The sequence below is a fragment of the Mesoplodon densirostris genome, chromosome 6 (genome assembly GCF_025265405.1).
Source record: "Mesoplodon densirostris isolate mMesDen1 chromosome 6, mMesDen1 primary haplotype, whole genome shotgun sequence".
Lineage (NCBI taxonomy): Eukaryota > Metazoa > Chordata > Mammalia > Artiodactyla > Ziphiidae > Mesoplodon > Mesoplodon densirostris.
In genome coordinates this window covers 73,324,453-73,348,994 of record NC_082666.1, presented here as the reverse complement: position 1 = coordinate 73,348,994, position 24,542 = coordinate 73,324,453, and the positions used below count along the sequence as shown (strand labels likewise).

At 40.8% G+C, this 24,542-nt stretch overlaps 1 protein-coding gene across 1 annotated transcript in view; it reads right to left on the bottom strand.

Moving 5' to 3' along the window:
* LOC132492114 (histone-arginine methyltransferase CARM1-like) overlaps nucleotides 1–24,542 on the bottom strand; it is a 255,580-nt gene that overhangs the window by 43,067 nt on the left and 187,971 nt on the right. The window contains exons 6-7 of the mRNA XM_060101347.1: nucleotides 7,834–8,011; nucleotides 2,548–2,638 (exon numbers count right to left, since the gene is read on the bottom strand). Coding sequence (XP_059957330.1) covers nucleotides 2,548–2,638; nucleotides 7,834–8,011 — 269 coding nt within the window. The remainder of the gene's footprint in view (nucleotides 1–2,547; nucleotides 2,639–7,833; nucleotides 8,012–24,542) is intronic.

Below are 24,542 nucleotides of genomic sequence, written 5' to 3'. Positions count from 1 at the left end.
CAGTGTTTACATTCTATGAGGAGGGATACAGACAATAAACAATAATAAGTAAGTCTTTTAGGAGGTGATAAGTGTTGGAGGAAAAATACAGAGCAGAAAAAGTGGGATTAGGAGTGGTACGGCTGCCACTTTAAATATGGTGGTCAGGGTAGGTCCTAATGAGAAGGCATTTAACAAAGACTTTATGGAGTTGAAGGAATTAGCCGTGTGAATCTGGAGGGAAAAGTATTCCAGAGGAGGATGAGCAAATGCAAGGCCCTAAGGTGGGAGTGTGTCAGGTATGCCTGAGGATGGGCAAGGTGGAAGCTGGGAAGCTGGAATGGAGTGAACACAGCAGTAGAAAATGAGGAGCCAGACTGGGTAGAACCTACTGGAGGGCTCTGGGGATGTTGGGATAGACAGGTTAAGAAGTTACGTAATAACTGAGATGAGAGATGATAGTGCTGTGATCAAGGGGAAACAGTAACTACAGGGAGAACTGGTCAGATTCTGGATATACAGTTGATCCTTGAACAAAAGGGGGGGTTTGTTGGTGCACCCACCCTCCACGCAGTCAAAAATGCTCATTAACTTTACAGTCAGCCCTCTGTAGCCATGGTTCCACATGCACAGATTCACACGTAGAACTCTAATATATATTTACTGAAAAAAGTCCACACAGTTCAAATCTGTGTTGTTCAGGGGTCAAATGTACTTTGGAAGTAAAACCAACATAATTTCTTAATGGTTTAGGTATGGGGAACAAAGAAAGAAGGCCTTCAAGATTCGGAGCCTGAATGATTAGGAGGATAAAACTGTCAGCAACTGAGGTGGAAAGACTGTGTGTAGAGCAGGTGTGGGGTGGCAGTGGGGGAGATCAGGAGTTGAGCTGTGGACATGGTACGTCTCTCCAAGGGCAGGCGTCCAGGAGGCAGTTGGCTATGGAAAAAGTATGGAGTTCACAGGACAAGTCTGGAGAGAGACACTCAGAAATCATTAGCATAGAGATGGTATTTGAACTGTGGGAATGGGTGAGCTCATCAAGGGAGTTCTTACTAGCTAGAGAGTATTAATAATCACAGTGGACTGGCTGGGCTCCCCATCAAACATACAAACATGTTCCATTTATTCCATTAAAACAACTACCTTTTTTATACCTCACTTCCCTGGTCAGCCACCACCCACCCATCTCTCTAACTCCCTTTGCAGTGAAATTCCTCAAAAGGGGTGTCTGTACTCAACAGTCTCCAACTCCCCCCGCCCCCCCACCGCCTCTTTGATTTCTCTCAAGACATTCTGCCAAAACCACCAGTGCAGCAGATGGTACTGCTGGGAGATCACACAAAAACTGCCTGGACAACCAACCTCCCCTATAAGTCTGGCATACTCTGTCACCTGAAATTCCTCTCTCCAACATCTCCATTTAAAATAGAAACATTTAGGGTCAGCATGACCTTACATGACATCATTGCCCCCTCTGTCGCCACACACATACACACTAAGAGGCCATTCACCGCCACTGGAAATTCTGTGGCTTGTAGTTTAAAAATTAAAGATTGGATCGAAGCCATTAAAGGTGATGAAACTGTGGTGGGAAAGCTTATTTTCCAAGAAAAAAACTGGGGAGAAAGAAAAATCATAACCCTTTGACCTCACTCATAGAACTCTGTAGTGTGGGAAACCAAAGCACTTCCTATTTCCTGCCCCTTCACCAAGGGATGGCATTCCAAAGAGAAAGCCCTGGAAATCAACTTTGGATATTGCTGCTGGATGGTTCTGCATCCTCAGCCAGAACTGAAAAGTTTACATTTTAGTACTCATCCTCACCCACCTGCCGGTGCATGCTGTGCCCCCTCCTACGCGCCTCACATTCCCACTTGGATGGTATCTGTTCTGTTTCTCCCTCCCACAGGTCCAATACTGTCATTCTCCTCCCCTCCTTCTCCTTATAAAAACCAGTCTCAGGAAAGAAAGGCAGAAGGAATGGTGGTTTCAAACTGGCAGGAGTTTTGTGTTAGTTCTCATTTTACCAATGGAAGAAACTAAGTCTCAGACGATGAAGTGAGCTGCCCAAAAGTCAACAGCTGATTAGCAGGAAAGCTCCCCAAATTTTCTGATCAACTCATTTACATGAAGGTATATTGATTGATCTGCTCTGACAAAGGCATGTTCTAGCAGAAGCCATAGCCTTGGGCCAAAAGAATGGATGGAGGAAGTGGAAAGGGAGGAACAGCAGGCAGGGGGAGGATGCTATTACTTTAGCATTAGGGCAGTTTTTTGGATGTTTGATTTTGCCTAACCGGCTCCCTTATTTGTCTATTTCAGTAGTTCTCAACAGGGGGTGATTCTGCCTTCCAAGGGGATATTTTGGTAATGTCCGGAGACTTTTTTGGTTGCCACAACTAGGGGGAAGGTGCTACAGGCATCCAGGAAGTACATGCCAGGAAAGCTGCTAAACAGCCTACAGTGCACGGGATAGCCCCTGACCCCAGTATATGACCCACAATGTCAACAGTTTAAGAACTCTGGTTTACTCTGAAAGGAGGGGAAGGGAGAAGAGAACGTTACCAAAAGTTGGCTCTGGAGTGGTGTTCCAAGTACAGCTGTTCATCAGAAAAGGGAGCCAGGTGGATGTCGCCGAATGTCGGGAACATCATTCCTATTGAGAAGACAATAGACTCAAAGTTGACTCCTACTGCCTTCTTACTTGAAGACCTGCCACTTGACCTGTTCCATTCTTTCATTCCATCTCAGTTATTACACAGCAGGCTAAAACGTAAACTTGCCTCAAAGCAATGATAAGAAAATTAGGCAGAAGATTAGAGGGAATATAAAAAAGAATTTCAAAGCAAGGCACAAAGCTACATTATAATAAAAGTTTAGAGTCCTAGGTGAGGCATTTAACCTGGCATATAGGCTTTCTCAGCTACTGGTTGCTTTTTTTTTAACATCTTTATTGGAGTATGATATTTTTTAAAATTTATTTTATTTTTGGCTGGTCTTCGTTGCTGTGCGCGGGCTTTCTCTAGTTGCAGTGCGCAGGGGCTACTCTTTGTTGCGGTGCGCAGGCTTCTCATTGCAGTGGCTTCCCTTGTTGTGGAGCACAGGCTCTAGGCACGTGGGCTTCAGTAGTTGTGGCACGTGGGCTCAGTAGTTGTGGCTCATGGACTCTAGAGCGCAAGCTCAGTAGTTGCGGCGCACGGGCCCAGCTGCTCCGCAGCATGTGGAATCTTCCCGGACCAGGGCTTGAACCTGTGTCCCCTGCATTGGCAGGCAGATTCCCAACCACTGTGCCACCAGGGAAGTCCCTGGAGTATAACTGCTTTACAATGGTGTGTTAGTTTCTGCTGTATAACAAAGTGAATCAGCTATACATATACATACATCCCCATATCCCCTCTCTCTTGCGCCTCACTCCCACTCTCCCTAACCCACCCCTCTAGGTGGTCACAAAGCATCAAGCTGATCTCCCTGTGCTATGCAGCTGCTTCCCACCTCAGCTACTAGTTTTTTTCCTTTCTGTATGTCCGGTGCTTGGAATTCTGGGCACTTCTTTTATTTATTGTAAAAACAACTTAGCTTTGAAAACAATCAACATTCCATCATCCTATCACATTATTATTTTCATTCTTAGACTTTGTTGATGTATAATCATATTGACTATTTATCTTTTTAAGTGCTGTTAGAATCTATGCTTATGTGCAGGCTCACCATCCTCCATGCTGGGAAGCCCACAGCACTTGTGTTTTGTTCCTGACATTTGCAGTCACTGGGGGAAAAGGCAGGTAACTTAGCAGGCAAACAAACACCTAGGCTGGCAGACCTGACGCTGGGCCCTTCTGGGCAGGCAGATGTGGCAATCAGCATTATTATTCTCATCATCTAAAAAACTACAGATCTTCATCATCATCATCATCATCATTCTAATAATAATACCTAAAATTTCTTGTTTATGTTAACTCTGCCTTAAACCTTTTTATGGGCTTTCCATGTATTAATTAATTTAATCCTCTTAATAATATAAAGTAGGTTCTATTATTATAACCATTTTATAAATGAGAAAACTAAGGAACAGGGAAATTTAAATGATTCAGCCATAACCACAGAGCTAATAAGCAGAAGGAAAATACCCAGGGGTGAAATCTCTTCCAATAGTCAATTGTCTCATACTTTAACTATGTTCCCCTTGATGTCTGTTAAAATAGAACAGATCATTTTAATTACGGTATTTTCAGAGGTGGTCAGAGAAAAACCACAACTGTAACATCATTCATATTTCTCCATATAAATCTCAAGCACTATTGTTAAAACAATAATGATTGCTTGGTGGTTTTTCAATTTCAAGATACAAGGATATTAAACAACTTTGGAAAAGTCATATGTATCATTATTTGTGTAAACTTGGGAAGTTTCAGAGGAGGATGTTCTGAGCCCAAGCCTAACAGGAATTGCAAAGACATTAGATAAAATGGAGGTGGGGAAATCATCAAAGGTAAAATATAAGAAAAATTCCAAGAGTAGAAGAAAATGAGTCTTCTGATTTAACATACCCACTAAATGTCCAGCACAAGAATTTTAAAAGTTTCACACTAAGACAACTAGAAATGAAAAAAAAATACTAAAAGCATCCAGAGGGAAAAACTATGTCATTTTAAAACTTCAGGAGTCAGAATGGCATTCGACTTTTCAATAACAACATTGGGTATCAGACGCCAAAAAAAGATGCCTTAAAAATACTGAGAAAAAAATTGTTTTCAAGTTAAAATTCTCTACCTAACAAAATGATAATACGAGGACTCAATAAACAGAAACTCTCAACCACCCTTTCTCCAGAAGCTATTAGAAAATATTCTTTGCTGAAATGAATGGTATAAACCAAGAAAGGGGAAGACAAAAGAATATGATGGGGGCTTCCCTGGTGGCGCAGTGGTTGAGAGTCTGCCTGCCGATGCAGGGGACACGGGTTCATGCCCCAGTCCTGGAAGATCCCACATGCAGCGGAGCGGCTGGGCCCGTGAGCCATGGCCACTGAGCCTGCGCGTCTGGAGCCTGTGCTCCACAACGGGAGAAGGAACTCTCAACAGTGAGAGGACCGCGTACGGCAAAAAAAAAAAAAAAAAAAGAATATGATGGAAAGTCAAAGTGGGGTAGCCACACAACAGGACTAGAGAGCTACCAGTTCATGTGTGGTCGAGGAGGACAGAACATTACAGGAGAATTCCACAAAATAAATATTTATAGGCAATCGGTCAGACCTGTTAAAGCATGGAAAAAACTAGTCATGAGTATACAGAAAACTAAACTAATGAAAAAACAAGGCAATTTACTCCAGGAAAAACAAAAGATTTCATGAAAAAATATATAATCATATGCACCTACTATACCACCTGACTCAGCACTGAACAGTACTTACATCGTCATAATAATGTAAACATCGATTACTGATTTAAACAAGTAATAATCTAGGTCTATATTTCCTTATATTAAAAAAAATTCTGAAATCCAAAAAGCTCTGCAAAGCAACAGATTTTTGTAAGTTTGCAGCATCATTTGATGGCAAAACCTGACCTGAACTGACATGAGTTTATAGTCTTTAGTTATCCTACTTGGTATCCATGTCCATGTTTTGTTGCAGAAATACTATGTGTTTCATTATGGAGGGCTGCCTCAGATCCCACTGGAGGTGTTAAGTAACACATGGTATATGACTCTATGACCTTTCCAAAGTCCTCCAGATTTTGAATTCTGAAACATATCTGGCCCCAAGGGTTTGGATAAGGGATTGAGGACCTGTATAAATACATTTAGAGGATGGGGGGATGCCTCAAGAAGGGAAGGAGCTGCTATGTAGGAACGCTAACCTCTCAACCAGAGAGTGACAAGAATAGCAATATGATAATTTTACATAGAAATATGTAGGTAAATAATAGAAGCAACAGAGAACAGAGTTGAAAGGAAAAGCCTTTGGGGAGCAGTCTCTGGATAGGAAGAGGTGTGGCAGAGGGTGACTATTTTTCATTGTAAGCCTTTTTATTGTCATGTGATGTTGTAAGCTATGTCTTATTTTGATGGAAAATAAAAATAATTAGGAAAAAAACAATCATCCTTCTTCCTTCAGGAATGCACAGGGTAGAAAGCTGATAAAATCAGTATTCATTTCTACTTGTCTAGTTAAAGATACATAGCCAAATATAAAATTTCATAACCATTTCAAATATCTGGGGAAAAAGGATGCCCAGATATTAAGTCTAAATATTCGGCTTAGAGGGCAGCTCAACAGATGCATGTTAATTAACTTTGTTTAAAGTCTCATCATTCAAAAGCACCTAATCATTTGAGAAAAATCCAGAAAAAAAATACAAATATTCTTTCTGGGAGGCATTGAGGAGGAAATCCAAGCTACTTTGCTTTCATCTCACATAGTTCAATTTTATCACATGAACACAAGGCCTCCAAGATCATCCTGGGCTGATTTATAATGGGAATGCTAATGGAGTTCTTGACGTTAGGTGTACTGTGCCCAAGTTTATTTATTTCTGCATGAGTTTTTTTAAAAAAAATGCCTATTTCTAAATCCCTAAATTTTGAAACATGCAGGAAATTACAAACTTAAAGCTTTACTTATGCATATAGACCAGGTAACCTGGTGAGTAGGAGTTGTAGTTTATTCTCTGTTTTGTCTTCACTGGGTATGACTAGGGAGCCACAACAATAGTACTTTAAAGTAAGTAAAACCTGTAAGGAGCTGCAATTCTCATCAGAGATGCAACTGTTAAAACTGGCCAGTTACCTTCTAACCCTTAATTGAAAAAAATGTGCTGTTGGAACATGTCCACTCTCTCTGGTGAACAGTGGAAAGTTAGTGTGTGTGCAAGGAGTTGTGAGTGTGGGTTTCAGGGTCAGACAGATCTGGGGTCAAACCCCTGCTCTATCACTTATTAGAGGTGTGTCGTTGCCATGATGCTTTCCCTCATAGTGTTTCAGTTTTCTCTTCGTAAGTGCAGATCGTAATACTGTCTCCCACTAAGCCAGGTCTCAATCTTGGCCCTACTGACATTTTGGGCTGGATAACCCTTTGATGTGTGTGAGGGCTGTCCTGCACATTGGAAGATGTTGAGCAAGTCCCTGGCCCTTCCCCCTAGGTGCGGGTAGCACCACTTCCCCCTAGGTGCGGGTAGTTGTCACCAGCTGTGACAACTCAAAAATGTCTTCAGACATCACCATATGTCCCCTGGGAAAGGAGTATAAACTCACCGAGAACCTCTGCACTAACCCTCCAAATAAACTGAAAACTTTCATTATTCACACTTCGTAAGGTTTTCATAAAATAATTTATGGAAATTGCTTAGCACACACAGATACTCGTTAAGCACAAAGAGAATACTGGACTTTATATTATTATCTCGATTATATGTAGTGACCATAGGGAGACACACAGTAGGAAGAGAATATGTTAGAAAGAAGAAATGGACACCAGAGAGTTTCTCACATTACAGAAGGTCAACACTTGAAAGGGCTTTAGAGATTACTTAAAATAATACAGATGGAAGACAAGGTCAAAAGGTCAAGCGTTAGGCCAAGTTAGCTAAGGAAAACAGTGATTGAACTAGGACAAAAATACATAACTCGGAACTGGTCTCCTTTACCATACTGAATACCACACAGCCACTGCCATCAATGTCTTTTGGAGACTAGCTCATTTATTATGGGAGAATAGGATGAGAAAATCAATGAACTGGTTTAATAGAAATGCTCTCTCCTCCTTTCTGTAAAGGACTGAATATGGGGGAAGTAAGATGGCCTATTTTACAGAGAAGTTAGCCTACTTTCTAAACCAGGAATTGGCCAACTCACCATTTGCTTTCAGCCATTTTTTGGAATGAAGGTAACTTTCCAACATCCTTTCATTGAACAGCATGTATCCCAATGGCTCTGAAATGATCACATCTACAGCCTCAGGAAGTGAGATTTCTTCAATTTTCCCTGGCAAAACAATGATCTTGTCTGAAAGGTGGTTACTTTTCACTAGCATCTGTAAAACATAAAGTAGAGTACCAGTACTACTGTTATACAGAATATTATAAAAATTAAGTTTTATAGGTTGGGGTTGGCAGGGTGATAGGGATGAGAGGGAAGTGACCTATTTGCTTCTATAAATACCATAAAAACATTTTTCTTATTGCACAAACATTTCATGTTTACTATGGATAAATTAGAAGATACAGATATGGAACAAATAAAAACACCTATAATCAATACCACACACAAATAATAACAATTAATAGTTTGATGTAGACCCTTCCGGGCTCTTTATACAAACATACACTTATATGTGCATGTGTGTGAGTATGTGTGGTCCATGTTTGTGTGTGTATATATGCACATGTACTTCGGGGGGGTTATTAATAGTTTCATCTTATTTCCTACTTTTCTACTGGCAATAAAGATGCCCCAAAGCTCTGTATAATAATCTTGCATAACTTAACAATCCTGATCCTTATTAAATCATCCCTTGATCTTTTGATTCCAAAAATAAGTAATACCATGTTCATTAGCCTTTTTTTTTGGCCTCCCCCGTTGCGGAGCACAGGCTCCGGACACGCAGGCTCAGCGGCCATGGCTCACGGGCCCAGCCGCTCCGCGGCATATGGGATCCTCCCAGACCGGGGCACGAACCCGTATCCCCTGCATCGGCAGGCGGACTCTCAACCACTTGCGCCACCAGGGAGGCCCTCATTAGCCTTTTTTTAGAAATACATTTTACAGTTATCTATTCTTTTTTCTTTGATGTCCTCTGTATTCTATTTAATAACTTTGAACTCTCTTAAAAGAGGGACCTTGAAGAGAAATATAATTATGATATTTCTAATATATTTCTTCTTAATGTCAAATATGACAAGGTGGCTGTATTATCTCACGTGTGTCTTTCTGCTGCCTGAAAAAATATTTCCTAATAAACATCTTATATGCACCAGCACAAATATATACAGCACATCCCTTTTCAAGTTGTGGTCTCCTGAGACTCTTAGATCTTTGCTCACTGTATTTTTATGTAGTCAGAGTCCCTCCATTTTGAATTTTTGGAACTTGACCCTTTCCTCACCCTAAATGCAGTATAACAAGCATTTGTCATGATTCAGTTGCATTTTCTCAATTTCTGATTACTTCACCCTTTCCTCACCCTAAATGCAGTATAACAAGCATTTGTCATGATTCAGTTGCATTTTCTCAATTTCTGATCACTTCTTTCCAAAGCTAGGGTATGTTTGACTCTGAATTCCATCCTCTAGGGTGCTTCTCACCAACATTACACTGTAAGTTTGTTAAATGTCTTTTCCACTTATACTTTCCTTAAAAGAAATCAAGTAATCTCTGATCTAAGGAAAAACAATGAAGAAAACTATTTGTACATGTCATCCACTGTCAACATTTACCCATGCACAAGGACTTGTGGAATTCCATTCTATCAACATTCTACACATGGATGTCAAGTTCAGGGGTCTGTGGACACGAGGCCTAAAGGGTGAAACTTTTGGTACCCTGCTTGTCTCTGTACATTCTCTTCTCAGGAGAGCCCTTCACCTGCATAGCTGTAAGCATGGCTCCACTGTGGATGGCTGTCCACACTACAGCTTTAGGTTTCTCCTCTCACCTGAGTGCTGGCCACTACCCAGACATTTCTACCAACCTGCTTTGTTATCTCTTCAACCTCAACAAGTAAAGAGCCAACCTCAGCTTCTTCTTGAAAACTAACCATTTCTCTAAATTTCTTTAAAATCTCTATACAATCTTGTATTTCCTTGATTCTGTTTTGGTTACTAATGTCATAATCCTCAATATCCTGGAGGCATACATAGTTGCTTCCCATGGACAATTAGTTACTATCTTTTCTTATTTCTACTTTTCAGATATGTCTCATTTCCACCTTTTCCTTTCTGCATCAACTTGTCCAGTCTTAATAGCTTCAAATCTGAAATTTAAAAATAGCATTTATATAATGAAAATAATAATAGCAGTGTCTACTTCACAGGCCTGCTTGAGGCTAAAACAAGATAAAGCATATTAAGGGTCATGTAAGTATTAAATTAGTATTGTCACATTATTGTTATTAAAGAAAAGTGTTCACTGAAAAAGAGAAATGTAGATGAGCAAAAGAATGAAAATAAAAATAACTGTATTCCCATCATCCGGGTGTAGGCAGGGTGTATTTCCTAGCAGACTTTTGAGTGTATCTCTGTTTATAAAAATATGTACTTCTGGGGCTTCCCTGGTGGCGCAGTGGTTAGGAATCCACCTGCCAATGCAGGGGAAACGGGTTCGAGCTCTGGTCCGGGAAGATCCCACATGCCGCAGAGCAACTAAGCCCATGCACTACAGCTACTGAGCCTGTGTGCCCAACTACTGAAGCCTGCACACCTAGAGCCCATGCTCCACAACAGGAAAAGCCACTGCAATGAGAAGCCCATGCACTGAAATGAAGAGTAGCCTCCGCTCACCACAACTAGAGAAAGCCTGCTCGCAGCAACGAAGACCCAACGCAGACAAAAATAAAATAAATTTATTTTTAAAAATGTACTTTTTGTAGTAGTATTTCATAACCTTTTGTTTCATGTAATATGTTTTAGACCAGTTTTCTGAATATTTGTTGCATCATGGCATACATAAAAAAATAAGTCATTTTTATGACACACCAGTGTGAATAGGAAAGACTGCCTGCAGTTTGAGACCTCTGAGCTGGGGGTTCAGGCCACACAAGACCCTGACCATCTCCCATGAGGGCAAAGGGCATCAAAACCTACTACCTGGCACACTTTTTGGGAAGCCCTGTTTTAGACATCTTTCCATTAATTGCTCTAGAACATAATTTTTATTGGCTGTATAGTATTTCATAGTATACCTTGATTCATTTAACCAACCCCAAGTTACCGGACATTCAGATTACATCAAATGTTTCATTATTACAACAGTGTATCAACAAATAACAATGCAATTCAATCTGGGGACATACTTCTCACAACTTTTTTCAAAGTTAAAGGGTCTGGAACTTTTAAGGGTCTCTGGTTCACACTGTTCCACTGCCTAATGGAAAGGTGATTCCATTTCTAAATTTCAAGCCCTTCCTAAATTCTGCTTATGGGGTGTGAGGGTGTCCACACAACCTCAATGTATAAAACTGCCTCATCCACCTGAACCATGATGTTGGAAGGGACATTTTTCTGGCTAAATCTTGCTGGAGGGACCAATAAGATAGGATGATCAAGTGTGTGTGATATCTACTCTACATGGAGACTTTACATAGAATAATCCTAGACTCTTGAACCCTCATGAAGATCAGAGATCTAATACAGTTTCAGAGAGAGGATGTTATAAGCTGTCAGAAGGGCAATTTGAGGTTCACAGGAAAGAATCTGAGTCTCACTATTCTCACTGGTAAAGAAGGACATACCACATATGTACAGGCCACTGCATCTTGCAACTTCATTCATTTTTTAACCAAATTCAAAGAACACTAGACCAAGAATCTGAAGATGCAAATCCTAATCCCGCCTTAACCATCGAAGAGCTGTGTGTCCTTGGGGAAATACTCTCTTAATTTTATCCCTCTTGCAAAACTGGAGTTTAAAACTGGGTTGTTTTAAGGTTCCTTCTAGTTCTAACATGTCATGATTAGAAAAAAAGCAAAACTTCTGCAAAGTACGTTCCAGGAGTCCATGAACATAAGGAGTTTCATGATCAAATAATATTGGAACTTCTTTATAATAGATATCCTTCTTACAAATTCACAGCGTCTATTAGCATACTAATGGATTTGAGAAATACTGCAGAAAACTGTTTGGTTTGGCTAAATCAGACATCCAAACTTACTTGAATACTTTGCAGTTTTTTTCTTGAATGGTTATTTATCTGCCACAGATCAATCTTTAAGAAACAATAAAAATAGTTATTTGATAATCCTACATTTGAATACGATTCCTCGACAGAGATATTTGAGAACAGGACATAAACTCAACCAATAATATCTCTAAGACACAAGAGCAGCTAATTCCAGATGTGAGACACACTCTATTCTTTGAGTCAGTCTTGCTGCCTTCCTTGCTCTTTGGTTTACAACAGATAGTTCTATGTTAGCCTATCACTTCAGATCCCACTCTTCCAAAATTGAAGTTCAGCAGAGCTATCCTTTCTAGAGTAATACATAACCAATATCCAGGAAGAGAATATATTACACTTAAATCATATATAACCATTTTAGAAAACCATTTGGCATTATTCAATTAGCTGAAGATTTCTATAACTTAGAAATATCACTCCCTTTATAAATATACATTCTAGAGAAATTTTTGAACATGTGTATAACATAACCTGTACTAAAACTTTATAATAATATTGGTAATTATAAAATAAAAATTTAAAATAAATTGGAATTAACTATTCACAGGGAAATGAATGAATAAATGGTGTTATATCTAGGGGCTTCCCTGGTGGCACAGTGGTTAAGAATCAGCCTGTCAATACAGCGGACACGGGTTCGAGCCCTGGTCCAGGAAGATCCCACATGCCATGGAGCAACTAAGCCCGTAAGCCACAACTACTGAGACTGTGCTCTAGAGCCTGCGTGCCACAACTACTGAGCCTGCGTGCCACAACTACTGAAGCCCGCGTGCCTAGAGCCCACGCTCCGCAACAAAAGAAGCCATCGCAATGAGAAGTCCGCTCGCCGCAATTCAAGATAGCCTGCATGCAGCAACAAAGACCCAACACAGTCATAAATAAATAAAAACAAATAAATTTATAAAAAATAATAGTGTTGTATCTGTACTGTGAATACGATTGAACAGTGAGAAAAAAGAACTACAGGTATGTGTGTTAACATAAATTAATTTCACAAGCAGAATTTTCAGGAAGAAAAGAAACAGGTTGCTGAAGAATATACAGTATGATTCCTTTTATTTAAAAGGTTAAATGTATTCCAAAGTAAACTGTATTGATTAGGGTATACTACATTATTTTTTAAAACTCTTTTATGCTAAGATGTTGGTACTTTTGGGAGTGAAGAGAGGGTATGAACTTTGGGAGAAGCGTATAGGAATTTTAATACATGGTTATATTATTCTAGTTGTTACACTGGGTTGTAGGTATATATGTGGTTTTTATATTTATATTCACCTTTATTTTTGGATGCAAAAAGTATTTTATAATAGGAAATTTAAAATTATACTTTTAATAGAAAAGTTTGAGATAATCATAATAAATGCAGATTTAAAAAGACAAACTGATTTCTGCAATCAGATAGAAGCTAACAGATACGAGAGACAGATTAAAACAAAGCAGCATAAAGGTAATTAATGTCTCTGAAGAATGGAAAAGTCACTCAAAGGTATATTAAAATAAAATTCCCCTGAAGTAAAAAAAAATGGAATCTGTTAACAGCAAAAACACATAGTGGTCATAAGAAAATGTCATACAGTAATAGCAACATGGAACTATATTCTGCTCAAGATTTTAGATTTAAAGAAAAAAGAATTAATTCCTTGGGCACCCTGCAGAAAAAAAAAAAAATCACCTTAAGAGTGAAAGAAGGGGCTTCCCTGGTGGTGCAGTGGTGGAGAGTCCGCCTGCTAATGCAGGGGACACGGGTTCGTGCCCCGGTCCAGGAAGATCCCACATGCCGCGGAGCAGCTAGGCCCGTGAGCCATGGCCGCTGAGCCTGCGTGTCCGGAGCCTGTGCTCTGCAATGGGAGAGGCCACCACAGTGAGAGGCCCGCGTACCACAAAAGAAAAAAAAGTGAAAGAAAATCAGGCTGGCATTAGACTGCGCTATAGTCATATTCATTTTAAGAAGACAATGGGACAACATCTACAAAATTTAGAAGAAAAGAAAATTGTGACCAAAAGAAGATTAAATCCAGAGGAGGTACTATTCATATTTTCAACATGAAAGAAATCAGGATAGCACACATAAGCCCTTCCTCAAAAACTGCTTTGCCAAAAATAAAAAATAAATTCATATAATTAAGATATGAATTAAATAAAGAATTTGGTAATAAAGAAGCTATATTAAAAAACTAATGGTTTGATCACAGCAGAAAATAGCGTTCGCTCCAGTTGTGATCTAATTTGCATCGTTTTCCAAGGCCTCCTAGGGTAGACCGCAGGGCTCTGTGGGACTAATGTTGAGTCCTGGATGTCAGAATTTTCAGTGGGTTCAGAGGTCACCCTGAGATGAGGACAGTTGTGAGAACCACCAGTGATTTTGGAGCTGTATGAGAGTGGAAGTCGTGTAGTTCAGGCATGTGATTTTTAGGACCCAGGCAGAGTTCCTGGATAACTCAAGTGGAAACACCTTTCATTGCTCACCAGTCTTCATTGCTACTGCAACAGAATCCCTCCCATGGACAAGGAGAGGTGGTGGAGTTAACATGTGGTTGGCAGAGTTCTACTGAAAAGGAGATTCAGATTTTTATGTGAAGCCAATTTCTATTAAAACTTAACTGAGCTGTATAGTTGGTATGCACTGAAATGAACATACCTAAAATGTACAGTTTGGTAAGTTTTCATATTTGTAAAGCCACGGATCCATTATCATAATAACAAACATCCAACACCAATATCTACCTTCTGACATGTCTCCCAGGACTCCCAGGCAATTACAATTGATTTAATTTTTTCCCCCACTCAATTAGTGTTTTCAAGACTGTTAATATCATTGGCATCTTAATGTTTACTTTTCTATTTTTCTTTCATGATGCATAATTATTTTGAGAATCATTTAAGTTGCAGGTATGAATAGTTCATTTTCTTCCTGAAAAATAACAAAAGGGGTTTTCTGGTTTGTTTGCAGTTTGGCCACCACAAATAAGCTTACTATAAACATATGCATAAAATTCTTCATTTGAATATATGGTTTCATATTCTAAATTGAATGACTGTACCCTTATTCATTCCCGTCAACAGTATGGAAGCATTCCAGTTCCCCTATAGTCCTCAACAGTACTTGATTAGTAAGGTCAGTAGTTAAAACGCTGCCTGTTTTAAAGTGTGTAGCGGCATCTCACTATAGTCCGATTGCATTTCCCTAATGATTCATAATGTTGAACATTTTCATTGTGTTCATTTGCCAGGTGTATGTCTTCTTTGATAAAATGCCTGTTCTTTTATTCATTAACTGAGAAGACAAAAGAAATGTGTTGGAACTTCACTTTTCTTCAGTGACTTTGCTGGGTGGAATAAATGTTTCTGCTATTCACACACACACACAAAAGACTAATGGTTTGAAATGAATCCATTTAATTACAGAACAAATACTAAACAGTTACATGAACTTCAGTTATATTTCAATGAGAATTACATTACACCTTGACAATATACCAATAAAAATAATATATAACTAACAAAAGGTACAGGAGGAAGGAGGAGGTATGAGAGTGCTGGTGACTTCATTTCTTTCATAGGAAGGAGTGAATTTTTATCATGAGGTTAAAAAAATACTTGGTTCCATAGTGAAAGGTATTTATATGATCGTTATACTTAGTATGCTTTTTGGTGGGGGGTAAATTTTCTGAAGCAACCTACAAACAAAGCATTAAAGACTTAGTGAAGTACATATTTTAAATCTTGACAATCTAGAAATAATATAACCAAACAAAATTGGGAGTTACACTAGCAGAGGAAAGTTCTTCCACTATTACAGTGAGGGTCAGCAGTGCATGCAAAGTAGATAGTTCAGGAAACAGAAATATGAGTATTAGAGACATAAAGTTACCATGGTAATCAGCTAAAGAAATTAAGTTCAGAGTAGTTCACACTGGGAAATGTGATCAGGCATGAGTGGAGTGAGAGCGAGATGATTACTTTTTATTTTAGACTCTCCTATACAGTTTGATTCCCCTTCCTCATGTTCAAGTATTACTTTAATTTTAAAAAGTCAGTGAGCAGTCCCCCAAACAACAGAATACCTAAACTGTTCTCTCCTTTCAACCCTGTTCCTTAGTGGGCATTCCGAATATCTGCTTAAATATTTTAAAAAGTCATATTAACCTTACTGTTAAAAAATTCGTTGGCTTTAGTTTACTTAAACAGAATATGTATTGCTAAAGTTCTTTACTAACTTGCTGTTCTGACCCCATCATTTTATAACTCAGGAAACTGAGTCCTGGGGAGGTCAGTGTCCAAGCCCAGGACACGCTACAAGGCAATGGCAGACTTGGGGGAAAGTGATTATATCTATCAATGGGTTTGAACAAGTTTAGTTTGTAACTGTTATCAGAGCTGGTAGCATTACGGGTTGGCTGCTTTCTGAGAAGGTTCTGAAGAGGAAGTACCTGGTCACTGTCCCTCCCCCTTTTCCTCTCCCTCTGTCAGCGTGCAGCTGCCTGTAATCAAGGTGAACACTGAGCACCCCATATGACCCCTCTTGGGCTACCGGTGTGTCATTAATAGTGTGCAGAAACCAGGGCCTTCTGGAATCTGCAGCCACGAAAGAGTAAATGGGCCCCCGGAGGAACCAGTGAGAGCTGTGAGTACAAAAACACCTTTGCAAACAAGAGCTTGCTGGCAGGGCAAAGAGGACAACACACAGAGTGAGAAAGACAGAGAGTGACAGATGCAGAAGGATGGGGAGGAGAGGCAAAGAGAGGCACGGTTTCTTGTTTCTCTTTGGGGTGACTTACGGGCAGAGTTTGAGGAGTCCAGAAGTTTCTTTGTATGGAGTGATTATACACCCCTTTATCACCACAGAATCGCCAAAGGTGGCAGAAGGAAGTAACGTGAAGCTTTCATGGGGGAAATGCTGCCAATCCTATAGTTTGGCTGCCAACAACAACAAAAACATTCTGGCAACTTTAATACTCATAGTTGTTTCCCTCTGATGATGTTCCAGAATGCTCAACGACTGGGGAATAAGAACATCAAGAAGGCAGACAAGCTGTCTAGACTTGGAAAGGATGCTTTGACTAAGTTATAAAATAAGCACTAAGAAATAAGTAATGCCTGTAGAAGCAACTCAGAGTTGTATATACGTGTGTGTGTGGGTGAGAGGGGGGTTTGAGCCTTTGTGCATCCTATTAGCCAGGTAATTTGCCCTCCATTGGAAGGTTAAGCTGTCCCCTGTAGACTGTAAGCATCTGACAGCAGGGGCCATGTCTACTTTGCTTGTCCAGCGGAGTGTCTGAAACATCGAAGGCATCTAATAAGTATTTGTTAATTACCTCACTAAAGGTGATATGGCAGCCCTTGGAAATTGAGCTTCCATCTTAGTTTGAAAAGATGATTCTGTGCCCTTCCCTTGCTTTTTGCTGCTCCTCTAGTAGCAGATAAATGGAGGGTTACATAGGTAAAAGGAATTTGGGGAATATTCTTTTTTTTTTTTTTTTTTTTTTTTTTTTTTGCGGTACGCGGGCCTCTCACTGTTGTGGCCTCTCCTGTTGCGGAGCACAGGCTCCGGACGCGCAGGCTCAGCGGCCGTGGCTCACGGGCCCAGCCGCTCCGCGGCATGTGGGATCCTCCCGGACCGGGGCACGAACCCGTGTCCCCTGCATCGGCAGGCGGACTCTCAACCACTGCGCCACCAGGGAAGCCCCTGGGGGGATATTCTTTACGTCTCTCTAAATGCTGGCATATTTGGCAACAGAGAGAGGACAATTTAGGTGTTTCAGGAAAGTTTTTAAATTATGATATTTTAAAATGGACAAAAAGGTTACTGTGTGTCCTGTGGTGCATACCCTTTCAGGATATCTTGCCCTTTCAGAGTCTCAGAGCTATTTTTCAACTCTGTAAGCAAAACTAATGATGACGCAAGTAATTCTTGTCCTTAGAAATGGAAAGGAATTATACCTGTTAGAATGCAAATGATTATTGCCCTACAGATAGACCAGTCTTGCACCTATTTGTAAATTCTTTCCAGCATTCCTCATTGCCTATATATGTGGTCCTTTGACTTCTCCTTTGAACAGGTTTAATATCGTACCCATTTAACCTATTAATGAGTTAAATAAAATAGTTGTCACATTAATTTAATATTTGTATGGAGTCACGACTTTACATTAAAAAATTATATTTTAGCATTTTAATATACCATTTTCACTTCAGTGCTGAGACTTATTCTGTCACCTCTTCATGACTCTTTTCCTCTTCCCTTTTCCTTTTCTTGTAGGTGTAATGTACAGCACATTAGTTAAGAGTACTTGCCTTGGAGATAACTGACCTGACTTCACATCTCTGCTTCTCTATCTCCTAGTAATCTTGGTTAAATTAATTAATCTCAAGCCTCGGTTTCCATGTATGTAGAACAGGAATAATATCAGCACCTACTTTATGGATTGCTCGGAGACAATGAGATAATGCATGAAAAGTGATTATACATGGCTTGGCAAATAGCAAGTGCACCACAGATGCTAGCTATTAACCCTCTATTTTTTTGCCCTGTGGTGGGTGAACCAGGCTTTCCGCGATCAGTGTACAGTAGGAGTGGGAGTGTGGAAGTAGGCAGTTGGTCAAGTCACCAGGCAGCCAATTCTCCTTGACCATAAGTTTCCCTTTCTATGCTTTCCCAAGAAAGCCCCAAGTAATTTATACTTTGTGTGGCAATTGCTAGTTGCCTATCCAAATCCATTCTTGCCTTTCACCTTATTAATAAAATGCCTATATTACTGTGGGCCACAATGTACGAGCTGAAATACTGTATTTCCCAGCCTCTCTTGCAGTGAAGTGTGGCTAATGCCCAAGTTCTGGCCTCTGAGATGAGAGCTTGAATTTGTTGGGAGGTTCCTTGAAAGAGGGAGGAAAAGCTAGGGAAAGACATTTTTGAGTCTTCCCTTTATCCATCCTATTGGCTAGACCACGGATTTGTTGGCCGAAGCTCCAGCAGCCATCTTGGACATTGAGGTGACTTGTAAGAGATAAGCCATGTACCAGGCTAGTGCAGCAGGAAGATGCAAGAAGCCTGGGGGTCTACAAATTTTGTGGAGCTGCCACACTGCCTTAGGTTCCCTCAATCCGACTTCCTTTGCATGTGATAGAAAAGCTCCTGTGTGCTTAAGTCAGTGTTAATTTGGGTTTTGTGTTAGTTACATGGAGATGAACTAACTGATAAATGCTGGGTGTCTTGTTCAGCCCAAGGGGCCTCTTAACCGTGTGAGTCACAACAGAACCATGTAGTTTGAAAACTCAGATCAATTTCTACCCTTTTGCTTTTAGCTGAGTTACTTCTGGGCTCCAAGGGAGCACACAGTAGTGGAGGACTTGTGTGGACGGGTGAAGAGTCTCCTCTTCTGTCTGTGCTTCCCCTTATACAAATGAGTCATTGCTCCAGTGAGGCATTTGTTTCCATCCATAAGCAATCTTCAGGGCTGTGAGTCTCCAGTGCAATTATGGTCATTAGAGAAATGTTAAATATCGGCATATGAATACAAAAATTAAATTTTGATTTGCCTCCTCTGGGCAGATATAGCAAGAGTATTTAGTTGTATGATTATATAACTATGGTTATGGTTAGGTTATATATTTATATATTTATATGATTATATTTTGGTGGCTTTGCTTTTAGTAGAATCAATGATAATGTTAGACCCTTACCTATCACAAAGCGTGTCCCATTTATTTTCTCATATCTATTCCATAACACAGTGAGGTGTTAAGATTATTTCTACTTTACAGATATGAAAACTGAAATTCAATATGATTAATTCTATCAAGGCTACTCCTGTTTCACTGTACCAACTGGTCGCTAAAGGAACTCTTGACTGAACTGAGATTTTTTAATAGCAAAAGTCATTTAAAAATACACAACAGGGGCTTCCCTGGTGGCGCAGTGGTTGAGAATCCGCCTGCCGATGCAGGGGACATGGGTTCGTGCCCCGGTCTGGGAAGATCCCACGTGCCGCGGAGCGGCTGGGCCCGTGAGCCATGGCCGCTGAGCCTGTGCGTCCGGAGCCTGTGCTCCGCAATGGGAGAGGCCACGACAGTGAGAGGCCCGTGTACCACAAAAAAAAAAAAAAAATACACAACAAAGAGCATCTGAAGTTAGAGCTTTCAATATATAAAAATGACCAACAAATTATATTCTTCATTCTGCTGATTTGGAAGTTATAAAAACAATACCAGTAAATGGGCTATTGGTCAAAACAATGTGAGGAGCCTTGTTGAAAAAAATTATGCATCTAGAAAATAATTCTGACAAAGCAACATTTTAACACTTTAAATGTGAAGTGGGATTATTTAGATTGCATTTTCCACCAAATACGTGAGTATAAAAACTGTCTCAGGGCTTCCCTGGTGGCGCAGTGGTTGAGAGTCCGCCTGCCGATGCAGGGGACACAGGTTCGTGACCCGATCCGGGAAGATCCCACATGCTGCAGAGCGGCTGGGCCTGTGAGCCATGGCTGCTGAGCCTGTGTGTCTGGAGCCTGTGCTCCGCAACGGCCCACATACTGCAAAAAAAAAACAAAACAGAAAACAGAAAAAAACTGTTTCAGGTGTTACCAAATTTCAAATGTTTCATCTTCTCAAATGTGAAATTCAGCTAATTAGCCCATCCTTGGCTTTGAGAGCAATTAGTGACTTGAGAATATCTAGCGGCGAGATCTCCAAGCAGGTCTACAGAGCTCTGAAGACAGCAGATGAGTAGATGGGATTGTTCCTCCAGGGTGAGGGCAGATAAAACGCCTATGTCACAAAGATGTAGCTGAGGCATCCTGAATTTTCTTTTCTCTAGGTCCCTTTTAAGAAGAATACCCAGTCTAAAAAAGCTGCCTAAGAAAGAATCACATTTCTAAAAGTTCATCCAAGCAGTATTATGAATAGGTGGAAGTATGTGTAACAACCACAAACAGATCTAAAGAAGTGTTAGCTTGGGCAGAACTCCATTACGGAGTGACTATAATTAGGAGCTTATAGAATAAACACACGGATGTAGTAGGGCTCTAATAAGAAACTAGGTCTGAATCAAACACATTTACTCTAATCTTAAAACTCACAGACTCTTAGCATCTGGCTCTTGATACGTGTTCTTCCTCCTTCCCCACACCACTTCCCTTCTTACAGGGATGGTTCAGTAAGACTGGACGTTTCAGAACTTCTTCCACATCTGAAGCCCTCTAGCTTCAGAGGAATATCCAGCCACAGAGCATCTTCCTTCCAAGATGATCCCAAACCACACATTGTCCCAGTTAAGCTTGCCAAAGAAAATTTCATCCCCAGGCCATTAGTGCCTTACCTGACTTGTTATCTCCCAGAAATGTTTCAGCAAGATCTGACTAAAAAGGGACCTGGTGAAGTATTTCTGGAAGACCCTTCATCTGTTTCTGCCAGTTATCAATGACATTAGTCCTCCTGCTAAGCAGTCCTAAGTTAAAGGTGAAGGATGCTTTTCCCTCTTTGCATTTCTTTCTCTCGATTTCTTTTTTTTTGGGGGGGGCGTGGTGGCTGTGTCGGGTCTTAGTTGCGGCATGTTGGATCTTCCTCGAGGGATGTCAGATTTTTCACTGAGGTGCTGGCTCTTCGTTGGGGCGCGTGGGCTTCTCTCTAATTGTGGCATGTGGATTTTCTCTCTCTAGTTGTGTCACGTGGGCTCCAGGGCACGTGGGCTCTGTTGTTTTTGCAGCACGCAGTCTCTCTAGTTGAAGCATGCGAGCTCAGTAGTCGCAGCACACGGGCTTAGTTGCCCCACGGCATGCAGGATATCTTAGTTCCCCAACCAGGGATCAAACCCGCACCCCCTGCATTGGAAGGCAGATTCTTTATCACTGGACCACCAGGGAAGTTCCCGCTTCTCTTGATTTCTGTTTTATTCTATAACTTCACAAAGACACTGTGACAAAATAAGAAATATATTTGATCCCTGCCCCTGGTGCCCCGACACAAAGCTCCTAAATCCCCTGGAATTTCCTGGGTGATAGAAGCATCTTTTGTTCTAATGAGCTGACTCTTTGGGGCTCTGGATAACTTCAGGATGGAGGATGGTCACCAGAAAGATCAAGCCATGATTAGAAGCTTGGAGTGTTTAGTCCCATCCCCCATTGTCCAAGGATGGGAGAGGGGCTGGAGATTGGGTTAATAATAATCAATCGTGATCATACCTACATGATGAAGCCTCCACAAAAATCCCTCATCTAGGGGGTTCAGAGAGCTTCCAGGTTGGTGAATGCATGCACGTGCCAGTAGCCCACCCCAACTCCATGGAGACAGAAGCTTTGTACTTGGGACCCTTCTAGACTTCACCCTATGTACTTCTTTATCTGGCTGTTCATCTGTACCCTTTATAATATCCTTTATGATAAACTGATAAATGTTAAGTAGATGTTTCCTTAAGTTTTGTGAGCTGTTCTAGCAAATTACTGAAACTGAGTGGGTTTGTAGGAAACCCTGACTTAGTAGCCAAGATGGACAGAAGTATGGGTACCCTGGGGACCCATCACTTGCGACTGGTGTCTGAAGTGAGGGCAGTCTTGTGAAGCTGAGCCCTTAAACCTGTGGAATCTGACACTCACTCCAAGTAATTGGTGTCAGAATTGAACTAAATTATATGACACCCAGTTGGTATCCAGAGTTGGAAAATTGGTTGGAATGGGGGGAGAAACCCCACACATTTGGTGTCATAAGAGTTGTGAGTAGAGAAACAGTTTTCCTTTAACACATATGCAGTGATGATGCCTAGTCTTCTATCTTAACATGTGGGGACACTTCTTTGCTGAGACACTGAGATAATTTCTCAGTATTAATAGAGTTGACCTCATGTGTCCCCCTTGTTTCATAGGGTTTGTTTATAAAATAGACTCGGGCTCTCATTCGAGTCTTGAGTTCAGTTTGAGATAATGCAATTTAGAATATACAAATATTGGCACTGAGCTCCAAGAGAGTAATTAAAGGGTAGGTTGTCAGAAACTCGAGTGATTGTAACCATTTAGCCTGAAGACAGAAGACTTGGGGTTTATAGGTTTATAAAATGTGATGGAAGAAGTGAAAGCATAGAAGGGACCTCCAAGATCACAATCATAGTTCAATGACCTCATTGTACAAGAGAGCAAACTGAGATGCAGAAAAGTGATGTGACCTGTCAATTTCAAGAAACCAAGGAGCAACCCAGTCAAGGCTAGAAGCTGAACTCACTGTCCCCCATCGGGAGGAAGATCTGAGGTGCTAGATCAGTCAGGATCCAGACTGTGCCTCACAGATTTGCTGAATGACACTTGCACATCGTTTCCTTGTCCTGGCTTTACGCAGACTCACTCAACCACCTTCTCCATCACTAGCTGCTAGGCAGACCAGCTGAGAAATTCTCCTGCTGATTTATTAGTCTCTAGTGGGCGGTGTTCCATATAATTTTCAAGCAAAGGAGAGAAAAGATTCCTACTAGCTAGGAAGTTGTGTGAAGCACAGAGGTTAAAACAACATCTACCCTGAATAATACATTTAAAAAGTCACCCAAAGCATGTTATTCAACCTGGCACCCAGATTTAAAGATGGCCAGATGGCCCAGCCTGGCCTCTGAGGAAGAAATGTCACATGGCTCTTCCCTTCTTTTTCCTGACTTGCACTGATAACACCACAAAGGAGAAGAGTAGAAAACCACAGAACGGCAGCGTTCAATTATGCTAATACATAAAGGTACCAGTCAGGCCGAATGCTCTCTCTATACCTGGAGATAAAACACAGCATGTGTATAAGTAATACCAAATTCCCTAAGCATTTCTAAGAAATCCAGAAACCTCAGGAAGAGATCAAGAAAGGGGAGGGGTTTCAAATACTTCCCAGGGCAAGCCGTTTGGGACCCAACTATGCGAATGGCATGATAAAGTGCAATCTACCAAATACACTATCTCACAAAGCCAGATGGACGTTGAATTCCAGCCCCAGTGTCACTCTGAACTGTCCCTATGCTTGGTTTAACCCATCAGTGCAAAGATTAGGTACCAGGCACAAAGGGCTCTGCTCTGTTGTACTACATGATGGGACAGCGTTACAAATACGACCAAGCGGGGGACGTGGACACTATAGGTTAGTGGAGGAGACAGACACATACACGGCCAAAAATAACAGCTAAGGCTGATGCAGGGCTTACTTACGTTTTGCATTATCTCAAGTGCCTAATATATTCATTTGTTGAATCACAATATCTCTACAAAGTAGGCTATATTTTTTATTCTATTTTGCTAATGTGGAAAATGAAACTAGGTAATTTGCCAAGGGTCCCTGTTACAGGTTGATTGTCTCTCCCCCACTTAATTAATATGGTTGCAGTCCTAATCACCAGTACCTCTGAATGTGACCTTACGTGGAGATACAGTTGTTGCAGATGTAATTAAGTCAGGTTTAAGTCACTGGAGTAGGGTGGGCCCCTAATCCAACATGACTGGTCTCCTTATCAAAAAAGGGAAACTTGGACACCAGCATGCACGCAGAGAGAACACCATGTGAAGATGAAGGCAGAGATCAGGTTGATACAGCAGAAGCCAAGGAACGCCAAAGATTCCAGCAAACCACAGATGCTAGGAGAAAGGCATGGAACCCATTCACCCTCATAACTGTCATAAGGAACCAACCCAGCTGACACCTTGACCTCAGTCTCC